The sequence below is a fragment of the Pagrus pagrus genome (assembly GCF_965226575.1).
Source record: "Pagrus pagrus genome assembly, chromosome: 22".
Taxonomy (NCBI): domain Eukaryota; kingdom Metazoa; phylum Chordata; class Actinopteri; order Spariformes; family Sparidae; genus Pagrus; species Pagrus pagrus.
This window is the reverse complement of record NC_140204.1, coordinates 17,113,548-17,136,271: the sequence shown is the minus strand read 5'-3', so window position 1 is coordinate 17,136,271 and position 22,724 is coordinate 17,113,548. Positions and strand designations below refer to the sequence as shown.

Sequence of the window (22,724 nt, the reverse complement as noted above, 5' to 3'; positions counted from 1 at the left end):
GGGTCCGCCACATATAAACAAAGTAAAACAAAATGAAATTGTGTTGTCCTTTAAAGTCAGTTTGTTTATTCAGTCATGACAATGATGAAAGTTTGTTTAATTTGTTTGTTTAGGCCTAAATAAATCAGTCAATGGAGAACTTCTCTTCTGATTAAAATGACTTCCCCAAAACTACATAGTGCACCTTTAATTAAAGGTACAGTAGCAATCTCTCAGTGTGCAGTACAGAAGCAGGCAAAGAGCTGCAGCACTGATGGAAATGAGGCACTGTGCCATAATTCAAGAGGTCTAAAGGCTGAAGAGACTGGTCTTTTAGTGTCAAGTTGTAGTTAATTATTAACCATTTCAGCCCACAACATCTTCATACAGTGAAAGATTTCCACAAACACATCATCATTGATCCTGATCAGAAGAGCTTCTCTGTGTACAAAAATGTCTTTAACTGATTTGAATCTAGCAGCACAAGTGAAGAGAAGCTGACTCAGCAGCAATGTGTCAGAGTAATAGTTTGTACTAAACTCTGAGCTTTTTTAGGATTGGAGAGAAAGAAGACAGCAACACGTCCTATGTATGGAATTTATTTGGGTTGCACACATGCTGAATTTGATCTACAATACAATGTATTTTTAACAGCTTTCCCAGTATTTATATATGATATCTAAACAGTAATCATGCAAGTCATATATCTAAGAATGTAGACTGAATTTTATAGTTTGTATTGTGATTACTGTGAGGAAACTGAAAATAAACCAGCAAAAGAAAACTAAACAATGATATACTTGTAATCTACCTCAAGATTTGAGCTAACTAGAAACAGCAGTTCAATCGTTTTATTTTGTGTCATTTTGCATAAACATTGTTTAACACTTTGTAAAGTGTAATGCTTTGTTGTTAAAGTATTCAATAAAAGGATATCAACACAGTATCCACACTCCGTGCCAATTTTATGTCAAACATTAAAACGAATTCATGATTTGATGAAACAGTAAAATGAAGATGAACGATCAAAAAGAGAAACTTAGTGGGTACAATAGATGCAATATCAGAGACAGAGGCACTGACTAACATGGGAGTTACAATTCAGCTTCTTGCTCCTCAATGGAATTGATTAATTTTCTTATTTCTCTCAGTTTCTCTTCCTTCTTCTCTATTTCCTCACCCAACTGCTCATTCTCCCCATCTACGAAAGTCTTGGTTTTCTTCATAAAGTCCTTGAGGGTGTCCATTAGACCCTCCAGTGGTGGAAAGTCATCAGGTAAAGTTTTTGAAGTTGTCTTCACTAATCCCATCAGTGGGTCCATGACCTTCACATAATACTTCATGATCTCTGAAGAGGTGGCCAATCCTGCCTAATGAAGAAAACAAAACCACAAGAGAACATCACACCACCTCAGTTTGCCATGTTGTGTGCAGTAATGGAATGTAACTAAGTACATTTACTCAAGTACTGTACTTTTCTTGGTACTTTATTCTTCAACTCCACTACATTTGGAGCTAAATATTGTACTTTTTACTCCACTTCATTTATTTGATAATTATAATTACTATGCAGATGGCATCCTGCATCAAAACAAAAAAACAGTACATTTTTAATGAATTTATTTTATCGGCAATCAGATTAAAAAACACTTATTCTGATTATCAGAAAAATGCATCAGATCTGCTAACTGGCCAGGTCGATAACACCAAGTCAATAGCAAGTATACAGTTTATACATACACGTAACTATATGTTTCATTTACTTTTTAACCCATTTTTTTAACGTCAGATTCTTATTGTACTCGAGTACTATTCGTATGGGTGACTTTTATATTTTAACATGATGTCTTTACTTTTACTCATGTCTGGCTTTTGAGTACTTTTAACAACACTGGTTATACGTTAAAGCAACACTAGGTAGTTTGGACTCATTACTACCCCCAGCTGGTTGAGAAGCGCAATTATCTGTTACCAGTGTCGTAAATACTGTCGCTGTATAAGCATCCCTGGGGAAAATGAATACACGTGAATTTGTTGACAGAGCCGGCGAATCACAAAATCATCTGAAAAAACTTCAATCGAGTGCCAACAACAAGCTAAATTCAGAGATACCAGTTGGTAGTTTGATAGCATATAGGCTGCACAGCACATTAGCATGCTAGAATTATTCTCATACCGAGTTGGTTGTAGTGAATGCACCGACTAAGTTACTTCCAAAACACGACGCTTGGGCATGAATGTGTTTAGTGGCGTCTGAAAATATAACTATGTTTTCGGAAGTTACTAAATACAATCGCAGGTTGACGTGTTCGGTGTAATATCTACAACCAACTCGGTACGACAACAGTAAGTAGCATGCTAACGTTACCGATAACAACAATAGCCTAACGTTACCTCCCGACCACACTGTTCAACAATTACGTTGATTATCTGCATGAACTAAGGAATCTGCAACTTTTCAAGACAAGATGTTCATAGTGTTTTAGTAAGTTAGTCATCGTTTACAGTCACTACATGAAAACGTGCAAGCTATTGAAACAGACAGCATTAGCTTATCTCCCGGCTTTATTACGGTTATAAACTGTGGACAAATAGAGCCCCAATGAACACAACACAACAACAAATCAACTCAGAGTAAAAGTCAGTAAGGTAATAAATATGTATATATGTAATATATGACTTACAAATCCAGTAGCATCTAGGCTAAGTCGCCATCAGTCTTGAAACCCATTTCTTCTTTCAGCTCGCGCCACCCAGTGTAAGTGTCCGGGCTCGTGTTCTATCACTTTCTCTTTTTCTTTTCTTCGCCTTCTCAGACAATACCTTCTTGGCTTTTATAGCTGGCTTGGCCATGGCGTTGTTTTACAAAAAATCCCCAATAATACAAGTAGCTGTTGGCTAAATCCACCTACGAATAAATGTGTGACGTATGCCGTAAGGCAGGTCGCACTAGACGCCTTTACGTCAGATAGGTTCCTACCCGCTCTGGGAAGTTACACAGTGCGGTTTCTGCCGGCGCGACCGCCCTCAGGCTGCAGAGGCGTCACCATTCATCCTATTAACCGTTTTTCTACCACTTAACTGAGTTTAGAAACATTATTTTAAGGTCGAAAAACTACCTAGTGTTGCTTTAAAGTCACAGTGTATTCATCATTAAAGTTACTCTCAATGCAAGTTTTATTAGCATGTAAGCAACAGTAAAACTGACAGACTGACTCACCTTCTCCATGTCCAGTTTTTGTTGTGCTTTCTGAATCTTTTCCTTGACCTTTTCCTGCAAATCCAGAATGAGAATCAAGTTGCAGTCATAGTTTCGGACATGTTAGAACATACAACTGAAGAAAAAAATACATTTCAACAGTAGATTTGTATGTGATGACTCACACTGTGAACTTGCAAGTAAATGTGAGAGCTCAAACAACATCATATTTACCAGTTTGTCCTTGTTTGTCAGTGAACTTGAGAGGCAAACCAGACACAGCAGAGTGAAGATGGAGAACAGGACTTTAGTGCTTCTGACACCAGCCACTCCTCTGCTCCTGGACAAAGCTGCTGCTGCCATCGCTGTTCTAAAAAACTTTTTTTTATAGAGAAATTTTGTTGAAAAGCTCAAACTGCAACTTTGTAATATTCAAAGGTCTACAGTATAAACCATCTCATAGTGAGTTAAAGTTTGTGATCTTACCTGCTGGATGAATAGAGGGAGAGAGCTGCTGTACAGATAGTGAAAGAAAAATGAGGAGACGACACACCACAAAATGCTTTATATACTCATGGTTCAACTCACCTTTGACTGTATGTGTGTGTTCACGTGCACGTGTGTTGTGTGATGGTTGTTAGGCATGTCTGTACATGCAGGACAGATCATCCCTTTGTACCTACCTGACGCTGCTCTTTCAGTTTCAAATTTCAAATAAACTGTATTTGATTTACAGGAATGCCACCATCAATTGGTGTAGTTACATGAAACAACAAACAAGAGGAAATGCTGTACTATAATAAACTAACAGGTGAGTTGAACCTTGGGGAGGTGCCAACCTTGGGGAGTAGACCAGCAAAAGAAAACTAAACAATGATATACTTGTAATCTACCTCAAGATTTGAGCTAACTAGAAAACAGCAGTTCAATCGTTTTATTTTGTGTCATTTTGCATAAACATTGTTTAACACTTTGTAAAGTGTAATGCTTTGTTGTTAAAGTATTCAATAAAAGGATATCAGCACAGTATCCACACTCCGTGCCAATTTTATGTCAAACAGTAAAAGGAATTCATGATTTGATGAAACAGTAAAATGAAGATGAACGATCAAAAAGAGAAACTTAGTGGGTACAATAGATGCAAAATCAGAGACAGAGGCACTGACTAACATGGGAGTTACAATTCAGCTTCTTGCTCCTCAATGGAATTGACTAATTTTCTTATTTCTCTCAGTTTCTCTTCATTCTTCTCCATTTCTTCACCTAACTTGTCATTCTCCCCATCTACAAAAGTCTTGGTCTTCTCCACAAAGTCCTTGAGGCTGTCCATTAGACCATCCAGTGGTGGAAAGCCATCAGGTAAAGTTTTTGAAGTTGTCTTCGCTAATCCCATCAGTGGCTCCATGGCCTTCACATAATACTTCATGAGCTCTGAAGAGGTGGCCAATCCTGCCTAATGAAGAGAACAAAACCACAAGAGAACATCACACCACCTCAGTTTGCCATGTTGTGTGCAGTAATGGAATGTAACTAAGTACATTTACTCAAGTACTGTACTTTTCTTGGTACTTTATTCTTCAACTCCACTACATTTGGAGCTAAATATTGTACTTTTTACTCCACTACATTTATTTGATAATTATAATTACTATGCAGATGGCATCCTGCATCAAAACAAAAAAACAGTACATTTTTAATGAATTTATTTTATCGGCAATCAGATTAAAAAACACTTATTCTGATTATCAGAAAAATGCATCAGATCTGCTAACTGGCCAGGTCGATAACACCAAGTCAATAGCAAGTATACAGTATATACATACACGTAACTATATGTTTAATTTACTTTTTAACCCATTTTTTTATATACTTTATTACATTTCATGTCAGTAAAACTGACAGACTGACTCACCTTCTCCATGTCCAGTTTTTGTTGTGCTTTCTGAATCTTTTCCTTGACCTTTTCCTGCAAATCCAGAATGAGAATCAAGTTGCAGTCATAGTTTCGGACATGTTAGAACATACAACTGAAGAAAAAAATACATTTCAACAGTAATTTGTATGTGATGACTCACACTGTGAACTTGCAAGTAAATGTGAGAGCTCAAACAACATCATATTTACCAGTGTGTCCTTGTTCACCAGTGAACTTGAGAGGCAAACCAGACACAGCAGAGTGAAGATCGAGAACAGGACTTTAGTGCTTCTGACACCAGCCACTCCTCTGCTCCTGGACAAAGCTGCTGCTGCCATAGCTGTTCTAAAAAACTTTTTTTATAGAGAAATTGAAATATTGAAAAGCTCAAACTGCAATTTTGTAATATTCAAAGGTCTACAGTATAAACCATCTCATAGTGAGTTAAAGTTTGTGATCTTACCTGCTGGATGAATAGAAAGAGAGAGCTGCTCTACAGATGGCGAAAGAAGAATGATGCGACGACACACCACAAAATGCTTTATATACTCATGGTTCAACTCACCTTTGACTGTGTGTGTGTTCGTGTCAGGGACAGACTGGGACAAAACAGCCCTGGACTTTGGCTCAGCCGGCCCACAACAATCGGTTCGCGGAAAGTCATCAACGCCTGGCACGGGTGTCACAATACTTTAATCATGACTCATGACACTATACCATCCAAATTACAGCAATAGCACTGATGTTGACTAGATGTTGTGTTAAGAGCACAGTATTCTAGTCTTACTTGAATATTCACAAAGAAATGATGGTCTCATTACACTGCAGGTTGAGCGAAGGTTGAGCGAAGGTTGAGCTGGCGTGGGTGTCATCCTCTGCCCTCGGTCTAAGCTCAACCTGAATAAACAAATGATGGAATGGATTTTTAAAAAAACAGCTTTTATGTATCCAATTGATTATAACAGCATATTATATCATCTATTCCATGCAATCTTATGATTACTTTATTATTCAATAATCTTAGTTAATTTATGCAGTAATTAACTTACTGCACAAATAATAATGAAAATACACCACTACAAATGTAGCTTCTGTATTCAAAGTCTTCAAAGTTTGTAAGTATTATCAGAAAACTCTACCGTTACCAAAACTTTAAAAAGTAAAAGCACAACAGTTTTTTATATATACAGTATATAGCCTATTTCTTAATATTACTTCTTAAAATGTTTAAAGTGGAGCTGTTTTAACTACTATAATCATTATTTCACTTTATTTTATATCATTTAATTGTTTGCATTGCACTGAGCAACACAAACTGGGTATAGATAAAAATGTAGCAAGACCTGAATAACATTTGCTAACATCAGCCAGCAAGTAACTCTCTTTCTCCCTCTCTCATGTCATGTTTCATATATACTTGCCCTGTATCTGTCTGTGGAACTTCCACCGGCTCATCTCTCTGTCCCTCATCATCACAGGTGGCCCTACCATGCAGAGGCTGCACAACTGTCTGGCTCCCACAAGTCCCGGCCTCAACACTCTCTTCTTCACTCACTTCTTGGATGCTGCTAATATAAACGTGAACTTGTGCCGTAGTGCTGCTGCTGCTGCTGCTGGCTGTGCTGCTGATCATTTCAGTTAGTTTGCGACATTTAACTGCTTCACTAAATGTGGCATTTTTTTCCATATAAGTGCTTCAATACTACTACAAAGATACTCAATTATCGTCTTTGCTGCTACTACTTATTTTTCTTCTCCTTCTTCTTCTTTTCAATTAGCTGGCGGGCATGGGCGGCTGCCGGCTGGCATCCAACTTAAAGATGATCCAACTTTAAGTGATTCTCCAGAACACACAGATGGCCAGTCCGCCCCTGGTTCACGTGCACGTGTGTTGTGTGACTGTTGTTAGGCATGTCTGTACATGCAGGACAGATCATCCTTTGTACCTACCTGACGCTGCCCTTTCAGTTTCAAATTTCAAATAAACTGTATTTGATTTACAGGAATGCCCCTATCAGTTGGTGTAGTTACATGAAACAACAAACAAGAGGAAATGCTGTACAAAAATAAACTAACAGGTGAGTTGAACCTTGGGGAGGTGCCAACAATTTTATGTAATACATTCTGTGATGTGTCATCTAATCAATCATCATGTTGTGCAACACAGCAGAATAGTTGAAATAACAAACGTGAAACTGAGCAATGTGATACAGTTTGGTGAGGTTGGTTTGGTAAGGTCAGAGACTGTGGACAGGTGACAGTAAATCCCTGTTTTGACAGAATCCTATCGCAGAAATGAATATCATCAGACAGCCCCCGTCATTTGCACAAAAGCGAGTCTTGAACTGGTATTTCCTTTGAGGGCATGTTGAAAAAACCATTATGATTTCCGATGCAAACGCAGAGTTTGCATCGGAAATCATGCGATGGTGTTAATGGTTTTTAATGTTAATGGCTCAGTTTCACGTAATTTTTTTTACTTCCCTTAAGTTCCCTTAAAATAAATTTCAAGTCTTAAAAACACGTCACACTAACATGCTGACCACATTGGTTGCTTGTGTAGTGTGTGGCGACTGCGTTGCTGAGCTTCTGCTGCTCACAAGACTCTGAATCTCTAGTTGAAGGACCGCTGCAGCCTCGCTTGACAGGTGTGTGAGAAGTCAGTGAAAAGCAGTGTCAAACTGTGTCGTCCTTTCAGGTCAGTTTGTTTTTTCAGCCATGAAAATGAAGAGAGTTTGTTTATTTAGTTGGCTTAGGAATGAATAAATCAGTCAGTGAAGATCTTTGGTTCTGCAATCTGGTTTGCATTTCAGCCTTCAACGTTCCCATCAAAGCATCTTAACCATGAAGTGACAACAGTTTGTAAGCTAAGAAGCCACTTATCAGTGAGTAGCTGTAGTGTTGTGTAGTGTAGTGTCCAGTTTTGGGACGGACTGTTGAGGCCAGCTGCATTGCTGCGCATGTCACGTGACGATCATGTCTCGCGCGCCTCCAGTCCAGATGTTTCATGGAGCAACAGCTGGTTTGCATTGTGCTTTCTCAGCTCTACTCCACCAAAGTAAAGACTGATAAGTACGACAGAAGTTGTGCTCCATTGGAGCAGCTACCAGGTGAGCCTGCTGTATTTGATATTGTGTTTTTAATCACTGACATCAGCCTGCTTTGGCCCAGTCTGTCCAGGTGTTATTACAGATAGTCTTTTCTGCCTTTCTCAAACTATGGTACCTCTGGAGGGAGGTACAGGCTCCATCTAGTGGTACATGGAGGAATCTCCAAAATAGCCTGCTTAAAAAAAATGTAATAAAATTGATTTAAAAACGTATAATACTATCAAAATTATGCAGAATGGCTACTTTGATTTCTTTTCATGGATCATTAATTACTGATTTATAAAAATGTTACAAGTATGTTAATGTTGTGATGTGGAGGTTTATTTAACCGTTGTATATAGCTTGCCTTTAGGTAGTTTAGTCCATAACACTGCATGATATTTTATAACTTGATCAGCTGTTTTGTAAATAAAATCACAATCTGAAAGGTATAACAGTAAGCATAACTGTCAGTGTTGAGTTACTGTACTGACTTTCTACATCTTTCTGACAAATAATATTATATTATTATAAATGTTGGGTTAAGAGGGTTTGATTTCTTGCAGCACAAGTTCAAAAGTGCAGGGTTGTCTTAATTTCCTGTCACTGAGTAACAGCAACACCTTCTTCATGACCCCAGGATGTAGTTGCATATGTAAGTGTATCCCCTTGTCAATTCGAGTGATTCGTGCTCCAGGTTTCAGTGGGATTACGTCTTTATAAACCAACAGAGTTGTCGCTGTACTCACCTCTGTGTCTGAGGTATTTTAAAGTAACTATACCGTACTACAGTGGTGCTGCAAGGAATTAAAACCTCTCTTTTCTACTATTTGTAATTTGTCGGCGGTGAAAGTCAATATACATTTACTCAAGTACTACACTTGCAGTGCAAGTTTGAGGTACAGTTTTCATTTTCTGCTACTTTATACGGCTACATTTCACTACATTTAAGATGGAATTAATCGTATTTTTCACTCCACTTGATTTATCTGACAGCAGTAGCTACTGTTTGTGAAACCTAATGCATTGTTTTACATTATACTACCTCGAGGTTAAAATTACCTCCACATCACAACTTTTGAGTAATTTGTGTGATGCATCAATAATTAATGAATAGTTCAATATGAGAATATAACAATAAAGGACTGTTACCGATATTAATGTTTGAATGCAGGAGCTTTCTTTGTAACCTTGTAAGTTGTTTGCAATGATTTCACCAATATATTACAATTAATGTGACGGTAATATCATTTATTCAAAATGATTTATTCAAACCAATAGCATATATTTATTAAGAACAGCAACAACATTTTGTATGAGCATAAACAAATGACAAAAAGAAAACCTGATAGAACAATGAAATGTGAAAGATAGCATATATTACAGAGATCAAAATGGTAACATACTATAACAATGAGATGACATTAACAAAGCAACATTATTCGTATGAAAACAGAATAAACATTTACAAATATTACAAAAAACTACCATTGCAGGAGTGCAGGGGGCACTCCTGGCAACTTTCTATGACTCTGTGGTGGCATCAGCCATTTTCTATGGTGTAGTCTGCTGGAGCAGCAGCATCTCGGCAGCAGGCAGGAGGAGACTTGACAAACTTATCAAGAAGGCCAGCTCCATCCTGGGATGCCCTCTTGACCCAGTACAGGTGGTGGGAGAGAGCAGGATGATGGATAAGCTGGCATCACTGCTGGTGAAGGAGTCCCACCCCCTGCAGGTCACTATCACCGCACTGGTCAGCTACTTCAGCGACAGACTGATACACCCCAAGTGTGTGAAGGAGAGGTATCGCAGGTCCTTCCTTCCTGCTGCTGTTAGACTGTACAACCACCACTGCTCCCAGTAGACCTCACATGCGCACTCAAAATCTACATATATTCTCATTCTCACTTGGGTTTGCAATAACTGGACAATTTTTAAAGGGGAACTACCGTTTTTTACAACCTGGACCTTATTTCTAGCATAAAATATGATCATTTACTCACCCAGATAACTTTGGTGTCCTTTGAAGTCGTTCGGACGAAATTAGATCCAGTGTAGCGCCGCTATATCCATATAATGCGAGTGATCCGGGCACCAAAGCGCAGCCTCTATATAACGCATTATCTGCCACAAAACTAGTTCATTTCACCAATATTTTGTCATCATACACTATTCCCCTCTGAGTCCGGGCTTGTCTGTTATCAACATCCGGGGTCAAGCTAGCAGTAGCAGCTACAGGTAAACAAGCCAGCTGTCGCGGGTGCTAGAAATAAGGTCCAGGTTGTAAAAAATGGTAGTTCCCCTTTCATACCCATATTTATTATATTGTAAATAAAAATAAACTGCCCATACTGTTTATAATTACACTGTTCATATTGTAAATATTATATTTATACCAGTCTATTCTATTTCTTATCTTTTTATTTTATTATAGTGTTTATTTTTTATTTTTACTATTGTCTACTGTAATATTCCTGACCGTTGGCTGCTGTAACAAAGGAATTTCACCATTTGCGGGACAAATAAAGGAATTCTGATTCTGATTTTGGAGAAAAGGAAATTATTCTCATGTCGTTCTAATAACAGTTGTGATGATTATTGGCATTAAGAATAACTTTTTTCAAAAATGAAAATAAAAAAAGTTGTATTTGTTTTTCTTGAGATCACAGTATTGAATCAACACAATTATCTGCTCTGCCTCACAGATATGGAGGTCTGTCTTGGTGCTACACCAGTGAAGCAAACATCGAAATATGAGTATGGTTTTATCTTCTGGCACTCTGTAGTGATCCTCAGACACACAAAACAAAACTCCACTTTACACTGAAGACAAACAACGTTTTTACATCTGGTTCCATCATGTCGCACCAGCACACCACAGGTGGGACAGGCACGGATGGAGGGACATCCTGTGACCCCCTTCACACTCTCGAAGACGATATCTGGAGAGATCTTTAATATTTCCAGCGGGCTCCGGCAGCCGTCATTGTCACAGCGGTCTGAACGAGGAGCCGGACCTTTCCATTCCCTCAAACACTGCCAGCAGAACTTATAAATGATTTTTCTGATAGCTGTGCACACCGTGCATCTGACACTGAGATCACTGAGGTCAGTTCTCACCACAGGAGACTTGCAGCGAGGACACTGTGAAGTTAAATGAAAGAGTGAGCTGCTTTGAAATTCAGCCTTGTATTTGCATGATCAACCATTTTTCTAAGAACCGTTCGCAAATAGTGTAAGTCATGTACTTACTTCTATGACCTTCAAGTTCGGGGCGGCATTACCGAACATTTTCTTTTCAAATTCGTTCACCTCCTCAGGAGTCAGAAGAGCCATTTTACGAACTTCCTCGAAGGGCCACTCAACATCACACTTACCGCACACAAATCTCGACCTGCCCTAAGATAATAAAGAGAAAATCAAAGAAACATCTTCATGTGTCAATATGTCATCATTGCTTGCATGATTCACTATTAACTAACATCAATTTCAAGTTCAGAGTTACATCCTAAGACAGAAAGTTTAGACTCACTGTTTTTCTCAATGCAGAAGGAAATTGCTTTCACATATGAAATTACTATTTAATTACACGTACCTGCCCCTATGTATTTTGTCAGTGCAGTTTAGTCAGTAAAAGATCATTAAATGTCAACATCACACCTGGTCCAACAACCTGCGGCACCAGTCGGTGAGAGACATCGGAGTGACAGCATGACCACAGGACATCTTTGCTCTGCGAGACTTGAAGCCGATACACAAAACTATGAGACACAAGCAAAGTAGAAGCAGTTCAGATTCAGATTCAATTAAAAGAGAAATATGCTGTATCCTAAATGTTAAAGATAGTAGAAGCTCTTGTGCAGTCCATTTTTATTTGTTAAACTTTTGCTTTGTAGGCATTGACCTACATTCAATTTAAAATACAGCTACTTACAGTCTAGTTCATCATCTCCGTCTACAAATGTAAGCGTGGGGTCCTGAGGGTCATAACACTTCTCTGAGTAGTGTCTCTGTACAGTTGTCGAGCTGTTATCCATCTTGACTAAACGCACTCCCTCAAACTTAACGGGGCTTTTCATCCGTTGTTTCCATGAAGTCACGTGGTCAGTGGTGGCGCTACATGAGTCTCAGCCTCTGTTTCTGAACGAACAGGCGTCGATAGGACGTCCCCACACTGTCCTCACTGCCAGGCTCGTAATAAGAGCAGATTTGTAAGAGGAAGTGATGTCTTTTAGTTGGACAGTTTGTCTCTCCTTTTATTTATTCTGGTGCTCAACCGGAAGTACGGCAGCCAGACCTGAAACAACACAACTCTGGAGGATTTTGTTGCTCAAACACAATACTGAGGTTCGTGCGTGAAGTATTTTCAGCCGCGAGTCCTTCGTGGTATCGAAAGTGAAAGCAGTTGTCGGGAGTCAGACTCAGATAAGGCGGCACGGTGAGTCTTGTCGTGTTTTACCCTCCCATTTTACTACATACCCAAATAAAAAGTCGGCATGTGTGTGATAGGATCCTGTGACTGTTAGTGTACGTGTATCTACTGTATCACTTGCTTTATCTCGTTAGATAGCTTTCTTCCGTCCGTTTTTAAACGCGGGATTTGAAGTCGCTGGGTAATGGAGGGTCGAGAGGCTGCGTGGGTTTCCATAACACCCAAACACACCAGCTGCGTTCACTGCTCACTTCTCGTGCTCAATTTCACTCGCTGCTGTGTTTGTGTGGGCTGAAAATCCTTCAGTCTGCGTTTTTACTGTGTTTTTTTGTATGTTGTTGTTCCATATAATGTAGTTAAAAGCTGGAGGAAGAGGTATTTAGATATTTAACTGAAGTGAAACTAGCAGTTAACTAGCATATCTAACATATATTTAGGCATTATATGTTTAGGGCTGCAACTAACCTTTTTTTAAGTCTTTGATTAATCTGTTGATTATTTTCTTGATACATCTATCGGTCGTTTTGTCTGTAAAACTGATTAAAAAACAGCCAATTGTGGCCTTAAAGGTTGTTCTTCTTCATGACTTTTGTCATGATTTCTGTGTATGTTTTGTCCATAACTTGTGAACTTGCTTGTTGTCCCTTCACATCTGCTGTATCTAATGTGCTTCAACAGGCTGAATCCACACATCTGGAACGCCTCAATAAAACAATGTCCACCATCTCATACCATAGACATCAGCATGAATCATGACCTTGTAGAAATGTTCAGAGAGAAACTAGACAATTTCACCATCTCAGGTAGGTGACGTGAAATGAAAAGACTTCAGCATGTTTCTTACACACCTCTGAGTTTTAAGATAATCTTATCATGTGACTGTTGCGTCTTTAGATTACCATGGGCTGAAGAGTCCAGGTCTTACATGCTATCTGAACAGCGTGCTTCAGGTGCTTTTCATGACCGAAGACTTCCGGGAGGCTGTGAAACAGTTCGTAACCTAATTTTTACGACAGGACATGAAATCTGTTATCTACTGGTTCCACGTTTAATAAAGTCGCATATACTTATATGTGCCACAGATGCTGTAGTGACGATTCATCAACCATCGACCCACATCTGGGGCAACTGTTTTCTGATTTGCAGAAATGTGTTGCCAAAACACATGACATCACAAAACAGCTGGGGATCACGAATGGTGAGTTTGGATCTGAGACATCCCCTGCTGAATCCTGCAGACCCTTGAGCCTGGCACAGTTATATGCGTTACCAATAAAATGATCGTACAGTGAAAAGCCTTTTTTTTTTGTGCACATACTTCTACTTTCAGTAAATGAGCAACGTGATGCTGCTGAGTATTTGGAGAAGCTCCTGTGTCGGACCAGTCCAGAGGCAGCTAAGGTAGAGACTCACTCACTTACTCACTCACTCACTCACTCACTTACTTACTTACTCACTCACTCATGACTGTACCTTTCTGTCCAGATGTTCAAGGGAGAGCTGAACCACAGCACCACCTGCCTCGAGTGTAAGGAAAGGAGCGATTCCAGGAGCTATTTTTGGATTCTGCCACTCGCGGTGGAAGATTCGTGTCGCCAGACCTACAGCGTGGTACTCTGCTTTCCTTTAATAAGATCAAGAGTCTTAAAATATACATTAGAAAATAACATTCAGGATGAAAATGTATGCTGTGTTTACAGGAGAGAGGACTGAAGGCTCTCTTTAAGGGTGAAAAAGTCTGTGGGGACAACAAGATGTACTGCAGCCGCTGCAGTCAAAAGCAGGACGCAGACTTTGTGAGTTTTCGCTTTTCAAGTTTGTGTCAAAACTTTCTCATGATTTCACAAGTCTACAGTAGATAACCGTGCATATAGAAGGCTTATTTAAATCTCAGTTTATCTCTCAAACACAAATCTTTCCTGATCGACAACAACAATGACAACAGTACTTTCATGCAGCCATTAATAAAGCAGGCCACTGTCATTTTTGAGTCTTGTTTTTTGTGTGTGTTTCATAAAGGGGTGTAGTGATCTACTGGTATTAACGATTAGCGTGATATTGAAAAATGAAATATTGGTAGTCCCTAAACATTCCTGGTAGCTAAACAGCTGAAGTAGATGGGGACCTGTTTTAAAACATTAAAACAGCTTGTCCAACGTCTCCAGAAGCCCCGAGATCCCAAATTCATTTGAAAAGACGTTTAGTTTTTGAATTATAATGTTTTGAACGTTTTTAAACAAGTCCTCATCTACTTCAGTTGGTTAGGAGAACGCTGCAACACTGTTTTGACTTTCCATCAGCATGAGGCTGAGTCAATAATGACTGAGTATTCATTTTTGGGGAAACTTGTCCTTTTGAGTGTAATTCATTTGCCAAAAAAGAGTCACAACACAATTTTAAAGATGAATTTGGCTGATAGAATTATATTGTTTTGTAAAATTTCTGTAGGTGTAGCAGTAATACTATTATTGTAAATTCTTTAGGCTTTAGTGCTATTAGCTCTCACTTACAAATGGGGAAATGACTTCTGAATTGAGACACAATGAAATAAAATACTAACAAACAAAACATAACATATAAACTCCTGTTGAACAATAGGTCAAACCCATCTGCCAAGCTCTGATCTAGGACTCTGATTATGACTGTCTCTTGTTCATGCAGCTGTTGTCTTTCTGTGTTCTGTAGGGATGTGAGATAACACAACATCCAGACATTTTGACCCTCCTGCTGAAGAGATTCAGCTTTGACTCCAGGCGCAGGTGTTACGTTAAGCTTTACTGCAAAGTGGACATCCCCCAAACTTTACACATGGAGGTATGCTTTTTCTATTTCTCTTTCAGCAGCTGATTGTTTTGATTAAACATTTTTTCATAAGTGTGGTGACTTTGTTCTGTTTCCCTCCCTTCAGAACTGCACATATGACCTCTACGCTTTAGTGAACCACTTTGGTAGTCTGACAGGAGGTCATTATACCGCACAAATCAAATCGTTTGAGACTGAGGCGTGGTACCACTTCAATGACGACGTCGTTGAGAGGGTGAGGAGGCTCATTTTTCTACATGCATCCCAATTCCACAAATTCTCACACAGTTGAACGCTCGACAACATGAATTTTAACATTTACTGTGATGTCATTTTCAATTCTGAAGGTCAGAAAACCGATATTTGGGGCTGGAGACAAGTCTTTAAGGTCTTGTACAGCTTACCTCGTCATGTACAGGAAGGGTATGTTTGCAAATGTATTATTTTTGTCACTCTATGCTATCTTTTGTACCTGCACCACATCTCTTTGACTGAATGAAACACAGAATTTATGAAGCGTAGATGGCGGGCGAACAAAGTCCAGGGCTGTCCCACCAGAATCCAGATGACATGCACTATTTTGCACTTGAAGCACTTTATCTATCAGGTTGTTCGTATTTCTGCTTGTACAGGTGTTAATTATGGCTCAAACTTAGCTGTCCAGACACTTTCTTAATGAAGTATGCCTAACATCAGATTGATTAACAATTGGTGCCTAGGTCTGTTGTCTGTGGTCTGCTGTCTGTGCTTATCAGTAATAATAACTTATTTTTATCTCTTCAAAGTGAGCAGAAATCGTGAAAAGGAAGCTCCCTGCATACATTCAGATGTCGAGGCTGAGGGAAGACATGACGAGGCAGGGAGAGGAGGATCTCTTGTCTGCCATCATCAACTCACTGATGAAAGCTGCAAAAGAGGGGAAACCTTGACGCACTTGAATGGCGATCTATTAATGAGGAGGGATGACGATATGTTCTGGAAGAAACTGCGGCAAACAGACACCGAAGCAGACGGAGACAGTTACAAATCAAGTTTGAAAACAAAAAATTCTGCAAAGCTACAAAAAGATGGGGGACAAAAGAGACACGAGCGAAACACGCAGCTTGATACAAACTCAAAGGAGCACATGCAGAGTCTCAGGACTAGAGGGACCCCCACAGTACAACTGACAACACAAACTGTAGACTGCACATTAAAGCCTAACCATGAACCCCAAAAGAAAATACGTAAGACTAATGAGACTGTCTGGGAAACACAGACCAATGTTGTGGCAAAGACTGGAACAAAAACAACAAGTGTGACTGACAATAGTCTTGGAAGAAATAAAGTCAAACCTGCAGTAACCAAAGTTGGGAAAAACAAAATGGAGGCAGCGGTAGCTGGGGTAAGAACAGAGGGAAGGATAACACACAGAAGAGATGATGATGTCAGTAAAAACAGGTATCATTCTGATGTGAAGACATTTCATGTGTCCTCGCAGAGTCAGTGTAGCTCAGATGAACCCACAAAGTGTAACTGTTCACCAAACCGACACAGAAAATCACACAGTTCAGAGAGAGTTGTGGAGAGGATGAGAGCAACTGCAAGTCCTTCAAAGAGAAGCCATGACAGGAGAGAACCATGGAAATGATGGAATTATAAGGATAATAAATTAATCTTCAAGTGAGAAGTAATTTGTTTGTTTTTGGTCCCTTGGAATAATGTATGTTTTTTTTCTTTAAATGTGGCTCACATTGAAAATACAATTATTATTCGATTACATGTGTAACTAGACTCATGCAAACCTGACTTGCTGTCGTCTGTCGAGCCTGTGCTGCTGTCAAAGATAAGCTAAATGTGAACAGCCATGTTTTGTTGTGATTTAAATCTAGCTTGGCAGTGCAGAGGGATTAGAATTAGTTACACTGTTTTATGTAATTACAACACATGGATTGGAAAGTGTATGGCAACTTGATGTGAGGACTTTAATGTGAAGTTTTACAGAATTACCTGCATAACTCTACCACAACCCGCCTAATAACATTGAAACCTGTGCTATTAATTTACATTTAACAAATGGTTTTGATAATGAATTTGTAATTAACATGAGAATAACATGCATATATAAGCCTATTGAATAGAGATTCCCATCCATTGCACACTGAGTTTCAGCTTCTCCCCGCGCAGGTTTACAATCCCTAGGTGTAGAACAAAAAGACACAAAAACAGTTTTGTCCCTGCAGCCGTTACACTGAGGAACAAGTCATAGCTATATTTTGCACAGGTGATTATTTATTGCTGCTTTTATTTATTTTCGTACTTATTTCTTTATATTTTACCCATTATGTATGTTTTTACAACATACATTCATTTTGTTTTATTTTCTTTTTACTATTAGTATTTTAGTTCATTTCAATATTTCAGTATGATCCGGACCTGTAAGAACTTTTTAATTTGCCATTTTTAATTTCCACTGTGCCAAGTTGGATGATGTGCCTCTATGTTTTTCCCATATGTGTGTATGAGGACTGCAAACAAAATCTACCTCTGGGTACTAACAAAGTAACTTGAACTTGAACTTACACTGTGATTTGGTGATTGGTCAAACCCCATTTGTTTGGAGTATGAATTTGACAGGTGGCCAATTCTTACATATTGCACCTTAAAATGGAATCATAAATAGACAAAAATGTAGCATTGTGACTTACATGATATAAATAGATAATATATATAATATATATAATTGAGTTTGTATCATTACCTCATTAATATTGTAAATATTAAAATTCGAAAAAAATTTGAATTTCTTCTCCAAAACTACATAGTGCCTCTTTAATGCTGCAGCAACATACTGCTTTATCAAATTAATCTGACAGACTTTTTACTGTAAAATCACAGTTTAGCACAGTGATTTGTGTTTTAAAAAGCTATGTTTTCTTTTAAATAAAGGTATTTTTATATATATATATATATATATTTAAAGTATGTATATAAAGTATTTATTCAGCTCTGTTTTGTTACTTAAACTCACTGACTTGTGTAACTTGCAAGAGGTGATCAGCCAGCAGAAGCTCACAACTGTATAAATCACAGTTAACATTAAGTTAAGTTGTTGTCTATTAAGCTCAAATTCTGTACTGCGGTCAAGCCCGCCTCCAATCCGAAAACCCCCGGTCAAACTAGCCCCCGGTTATTTTGTAGTACCTGTATATATTAGATATTACAGTAATGCAGTCCAAGAACAGAATTCAAAATAAAAGCACCGACCTATGAAAGCAATTTGCAATTTCACATTAATTTAGTCAGTCTGTTAATTAATTGATGAATTAATTGAACAATTAGTTAATTAATTAATTGAGCATTTAAGTAATTAATTCATTGATTATTTACTTAATTCATTTTACCAGCCTAATTCTGATCACAGTGAAGCCTTAGCAGATGGAGGCCATGGCATTTCATCTGTGTGAATAATTAGTCAAACGTAAAAATAAACACTATCAGGAGCTTCTGATGAGGAATTTCAAAATTAAAGCCAATTTAATATCAAAATATTTTCAATATTTCCCTCAAATTCAGATTTACGTTAACGGAAAACTACCTGTTTCCACAGACTAATTTTGATTCAGACTAATAGTACTCCACCTCAGAGTTTCACTCAGATAATACCAGGAAGTTCTGATGTTGAATTTCAAAATTAAAGCCCTCTTAAATGTCAGATATTGTCAATATTTACATATAAATTCAGATGGATATTTAAAGGAAGCTCCCGATTTACACAGACTAATTTCACTTCAGACTGATGGTGGTCCTCCTCAGAGTTTCACTCAGATAATTCCAGGAAGTTCTGATGTGGAATTTCAAAATGAAAGCCCTCTTAAATGTCAAAAAATTTCAATATGAAATCAGATTTACATTAAAAGGAAACTACCTGTTTCCACAGAGTAATTTGTGGATGTGGAATTTCTGTCCTAGTGGGTGAGATTTGCCATTGGTCCAAGAAAGGTAAATAAAAATGACCATAAATGATGTCTTTGTGAGTTATTTGTGACTGTGACTGGTTTTGATTTTCTTTGTGTGTGTTTGTGTTCCTGTGTCTGCATGTTTTAGTGCGTTGGCTGTCGATCGGTCCATGTCAGCTGTGGGACGATGAGCTGCTGACTGACCGTGGAATCAAAGACGGATCAACCATTGAATTGAACGGAGTCGTATTTCAAAGTGGTCGTCCAAGTAGTGGAATGGGTGACAGGATGGGCAGAAACCAGAGTATGGACTGTGTGGCTATAATGCTAACTGGAAGTGATGTCAGCAGTGAGTCAGCGCCACATCCTCAACCAGCAGCAGTCGAAAATCTCCCCCAGGATTAATGCTGAGGACTTCAGACACTAAAAACAAGTCACACAGGTGGACAGATCAATGTTTTCAACATCACATTAACAGTCTAACTGGTACAATGACTGGAGTAAATCAGATCCATTGAGTCTTAAAGAAGGCTGATGTTATCCTGCTCTGTCCTCACCATGAGTTATTATCATCTGGGGACACAAAGACACATTTTGACTCATCGTCACATTTCAGATGTTTGTCTAAAATCATCCGTTGTACAAAGCTGTCCACTTCTTGACTCTTTTACTCAGGACTAATGTGATGATTTTAAATGTGTCATCATGTATGTAGGTAAAGGGTCATCTGTTTTAATACCAGTGTTGGTCAAGTTACTTTCAAAATGTAATATATTACGTATTATTAGTTACCTTCATTTTAAACTAATGTCACGTTACAATTATTACAGTCTGTGTAGAGTAATTTACTACCTATTACACTACTTTTTAGTTATTTTCAACAAGTGTGCTCTGAGGATTAGGCTACATCATCAGGCCTATGACATACGGCTCATTTCAGTCACACAGAGACTGAACAAATATGTTATAGGCTCGTCTATATTAAACACACAGAGCCTATGTTGATATGTTCATGTTGGTGTGGATGGGTTCTTAAAAAAACAACGATAAACACTTCACTTTGGTCGGTAACGCGTCACATGGCATAACTATATCTATATCCTATATAGATATTACTCTATTTCCAGATATTACTCTGTATATCCTATATATACTATAGATAATACTCTATGTACGATATATACTATAGATATTATTCTATATTTATTATATATGCTATAGATATATTACTCCATATATACTATGTATACTATATATTCTATTGATATTACTCTATATACTATATGCTATAGATATTACTCCATATGTACTATATATACTATAGATATTACTCTTCATTTAATATATATACTATTGATATTACTCTCTATATACTATATGTTATTTATATTACTCTACATATACTATATTTACTATAGATATTACTCTATATATACTATATACTCTTAACATTGTTTTAAGTATAAAACTGTTTTAATACTAAGATTTTAAAGTGCATTAAGTGATTCCTGAGAGAGATAGTGGATTGTCTGAGTTGGTAGCCTGCCAACAACTGAAAGCATTAATATTTCACTCAACTATCAACTATTTTTACCAGAGTGGCTCACATACAGTAACATGCCTGCATGGTTGGCTCTGCTATCAACTCAAAGAGAAGCTCAGATCACAACACACACAGACTTCAGTCTTACTCATAAGTGTCGTCATAGTTCAGTGTTATTTTGGGATTGACCTACAGAGGGTGCTACAGCTCCTCCTGGACATCTGCAAGACTGATTCTATGTCAAGTTTTATTATGTGAAAGTTCGTATGAAAAGTGTCAATTCACCCCCTCCGCCCGATGTTTAAACACTCAAGGTGACACAGTTGGAAAGAAACTATGTCCCTCGTTTGAATTGTTAAATACACTCAGAGTTCATCATCAGCTGACCTCTGAGAAACTTTGTGGCACTTGGGTACATCTGCACAGTGGTTCACTGACAGGTCGTCGTCTGCTGCCGTGTGTTTTTAGGCCTTCCGGAAGTTAAAGGAGACGGTGCATGAATGCCAAGCAGCTCAGCTGAAGAAGCTCAGGGAGACGTGCGAGAAGTGAGTGCAGCAATTTCAACTTGTACGGCCGAGTAGCCAAAGTTGGGAGTTAGGACGCAGAAGTCAGTGAGAGTGACTTTCTGCTTGTAGCTGGCACAGTGTTGATTGTAAAGTGATTCGATTCACCAGACGCAATTTAGTTTTTCCTAGCAACAGTCACAAAAATGTCAAATTTGTGTTTGCAGGGAGAAGAAAGAGCTCCAGAAGATCCTGGACAGGAAGCGACAAAACGACATCAGCGAAGCCAAGGGCTGCGACAAAGACAAGGCTGAAGTGTAAGCAACTTGTCTGGAATTGGAGAGGAGTTAATTGGATGTTTGTGCAGTCGGGTCTTATTTTGATTCACACTTCTTTCCTCTATCTCTCTCTGCAGGGAGCTGAATGAGATCAACAGGAAACATATTCAAGATTCGGTCTCCTTAATCCGCGGGGTAAGTACCCACTCGAGCTCCCATGCACACTCTTATCACCAGTGGTCCTTGAGAATTACCTACTTTTTAATGCGTTTTTCTGCCATTGGAAGACCACCATTGTTTACTACTGCACTGCTGGTGTTTCAGTTTAATGAGTGACCATGTTAACTGGTGACACTCTCCCCTGTCCTGTCTGGATTGAAGCTAGCTTGTTAGTAGCTCTAGTGTTGAGTTGAAGACATTACAACAACGTCAGTTCAAACAAAGCAGCAGGCCCTGATTCAAGCTGCTCTTTGTGTTAACGTTAGCAGTAAACCATGATTCAGTGGGAGCTAACGAGCTAACATTTAATCTGAGCTCTGATCCGCTGTCCCGTTAGCTAGCTTAGTGCGATGTCACCATTTCGTTCCTCTATCTGGTTGTAGGTCTTTTTAATTGCATTGACTACTTCACATTTGCAACATGATGCCATGCAATCATGTTAGCTGCCTCCCCATTCTACCAGTCTTTATGCGAAGCTAAGCTATTTACCTGCTTGTTCTAGCTAAATAATGAACGTACATACATGAGAATGATCAATCTTTTCATCTAACGCTCAGCAAGAAAGGGAAGTCTCAATCTATTACTTTAATTCTTGAACATGTTTTAATAGCTTCCTGATGTTTCTTTACTAGCCTCGGTCTCAGTTGGAGCGGGAACTGGAGGAGGAGTATCAGCAACTACCAGAGGAAATCTGCCAGCACCTTCAGCTGGAGCTCCAGAACAAAGGTTTCCAAAGGGATGCCCTCTTCTCGTCCTTGTCCAGCTCTGGCTCGGGCCCGCCCTCCAACTGCTCCACGCCTTCGTACCCGTCAATGCCCAATGCACCT

At 38.7% G+C, this 22,724-nt stretch overlaps 3 protein-coding genes across 4 annotated transcripts; 1 reads left to right on the top strand and 2 right to left on the bottom strand.

Annotated features, from left to right (window-relative positions):
• Positions 1–562: 562 nt before the first annotated feature.
• LOC311251134 (uncharacterized protein) lies at positions 563–5,980 on the bottom strand. 2 transcript variants are annotated; one of them, XM_084343454.1, is made up of 7 exons: positions 5,881–5,980; positions 5,659–5,763; positions 5,303–5,446; positions 5,091–5,144; positions 3,413–4,631; positions 3,200–3,253; positions 563–1,349 (listed from the first exon to the last, which is right to left on the bottom strand). In XM_084343454.1, the coding sequence occupies exons 5-7, from the start codon at positions 3,539–3,541 to the stop codon at positions 1,074–1,076; spliced, it is 459 nt and encodes a 152-aa protein (XP_084199580.1). In that variant the 5' UTR covers positions 3,542–4,631; positions 5,091–5,144; positions 5,303–5,446; positions 5,659–5,763; positions 5,881–5,980; the 3' UTR covers positions 563–1,073. Both variants share the same exon structure in this region; 1 of them encodes a protein (XP_084199580.1).
• A 4,829-nt stretch (positions 5,981–10,809) lies between these two features.
• On the bottom strand, positions 10,810–12,261 carry LOC311251338 (uncharacterized protein; the record flags this gene model as incomplete). The annotated part of the gene is made up of 4 exons (XM_084343717.1): positions 10,810–11,326; positions 11,435–11,581; positions 11,843–11,943; positions 12,117–12,261. 4 exons carry the CDS (start codon positions 12,259–12,261, stop codon positions 10,868–10,870), a joined length of 852 nt encoding a protein of 283 aa, XP_084199843.1. The 3' UTR covers positions 10,810–10,867.
• Positions 12,262–12,355: 94 nt separating this feature from the next.
• On the top strand, positions 12,356–17,554 carry LOC311251337 (uncharacterized protein). The gene is made up of 11 exons (XM_084343716.1): positions 12,356–12,620; positions 13,293–13,417; positions 13,509–13,605; positions 13,697–13,812; positions 13,945–14,015; positions 14,100–14,225; positions 14,315–14,410; positions 15,300–15,428; positions 15,523–15,651; positions 15,764–15,839; positions 16,202–17,554. Exons 2-11 carry the CDS (start codon positions 13,360–13,362, stop codon positions 17,044–17,046), a joined length of 1,743 nt encoding a protein of 580 aa, XP_084199842.1. The 5' UTR covers positions 12,356–12,620; positions 13,293–13,359; the 3' UTR covers positions 17,047–17,554.
• The last annotated feature ends 5,170 nt before the right edge of the window (positions 17,555–22,724 follow it).

Excerpts from the sequence above, each read along its gene's own strand:
- LOC311251134 (XM_084343454.1), bottom strand. The coding sequence starts at position 3,541 with ATGGCAGCAGCAGCTTTGTCCAGGAGCAGAGGAGTGGCTGGTGTCAGA. Across the intron at positions 3,254-3,412 it reads TGACAAACAAGGACAAACTG|GAAAAGGTCAAGGAAAAGAT; the intron begins GTAAATATGATG and ends CTGGATTTGCAG. Across the intron at positions 1,350-3,199 it reads AAAAACTGGACATGGAGAAG|GCAGGATTGGCCACCTCTTC; the intron begins GTGAGTCAGTCT and ends TTTCTTCATTAG.
- LOC311251337 (XM_084343716.1), top strand. The coding sequence starts at position 13,360 with ATGAATCATGACCTTGTAGAAATGTTCAGAGAGAAACTAGACAATTTC. Across the intron at positions 13,813-13,944 it reads ACAGCTGGGGATCACGAATG|TAAATGAGCAACGTGATGCT; the intron begins GTGAGTTTGGAT and ends TTCTACTTTCAG. Across the intron at positions 15,429-15,522 it reads CCCAAACTTTACACATGGAG|AACTGCACATATGACCTCTA; the intron begins GTATGCTTTTTC and ends CCCTCCCTTCAG.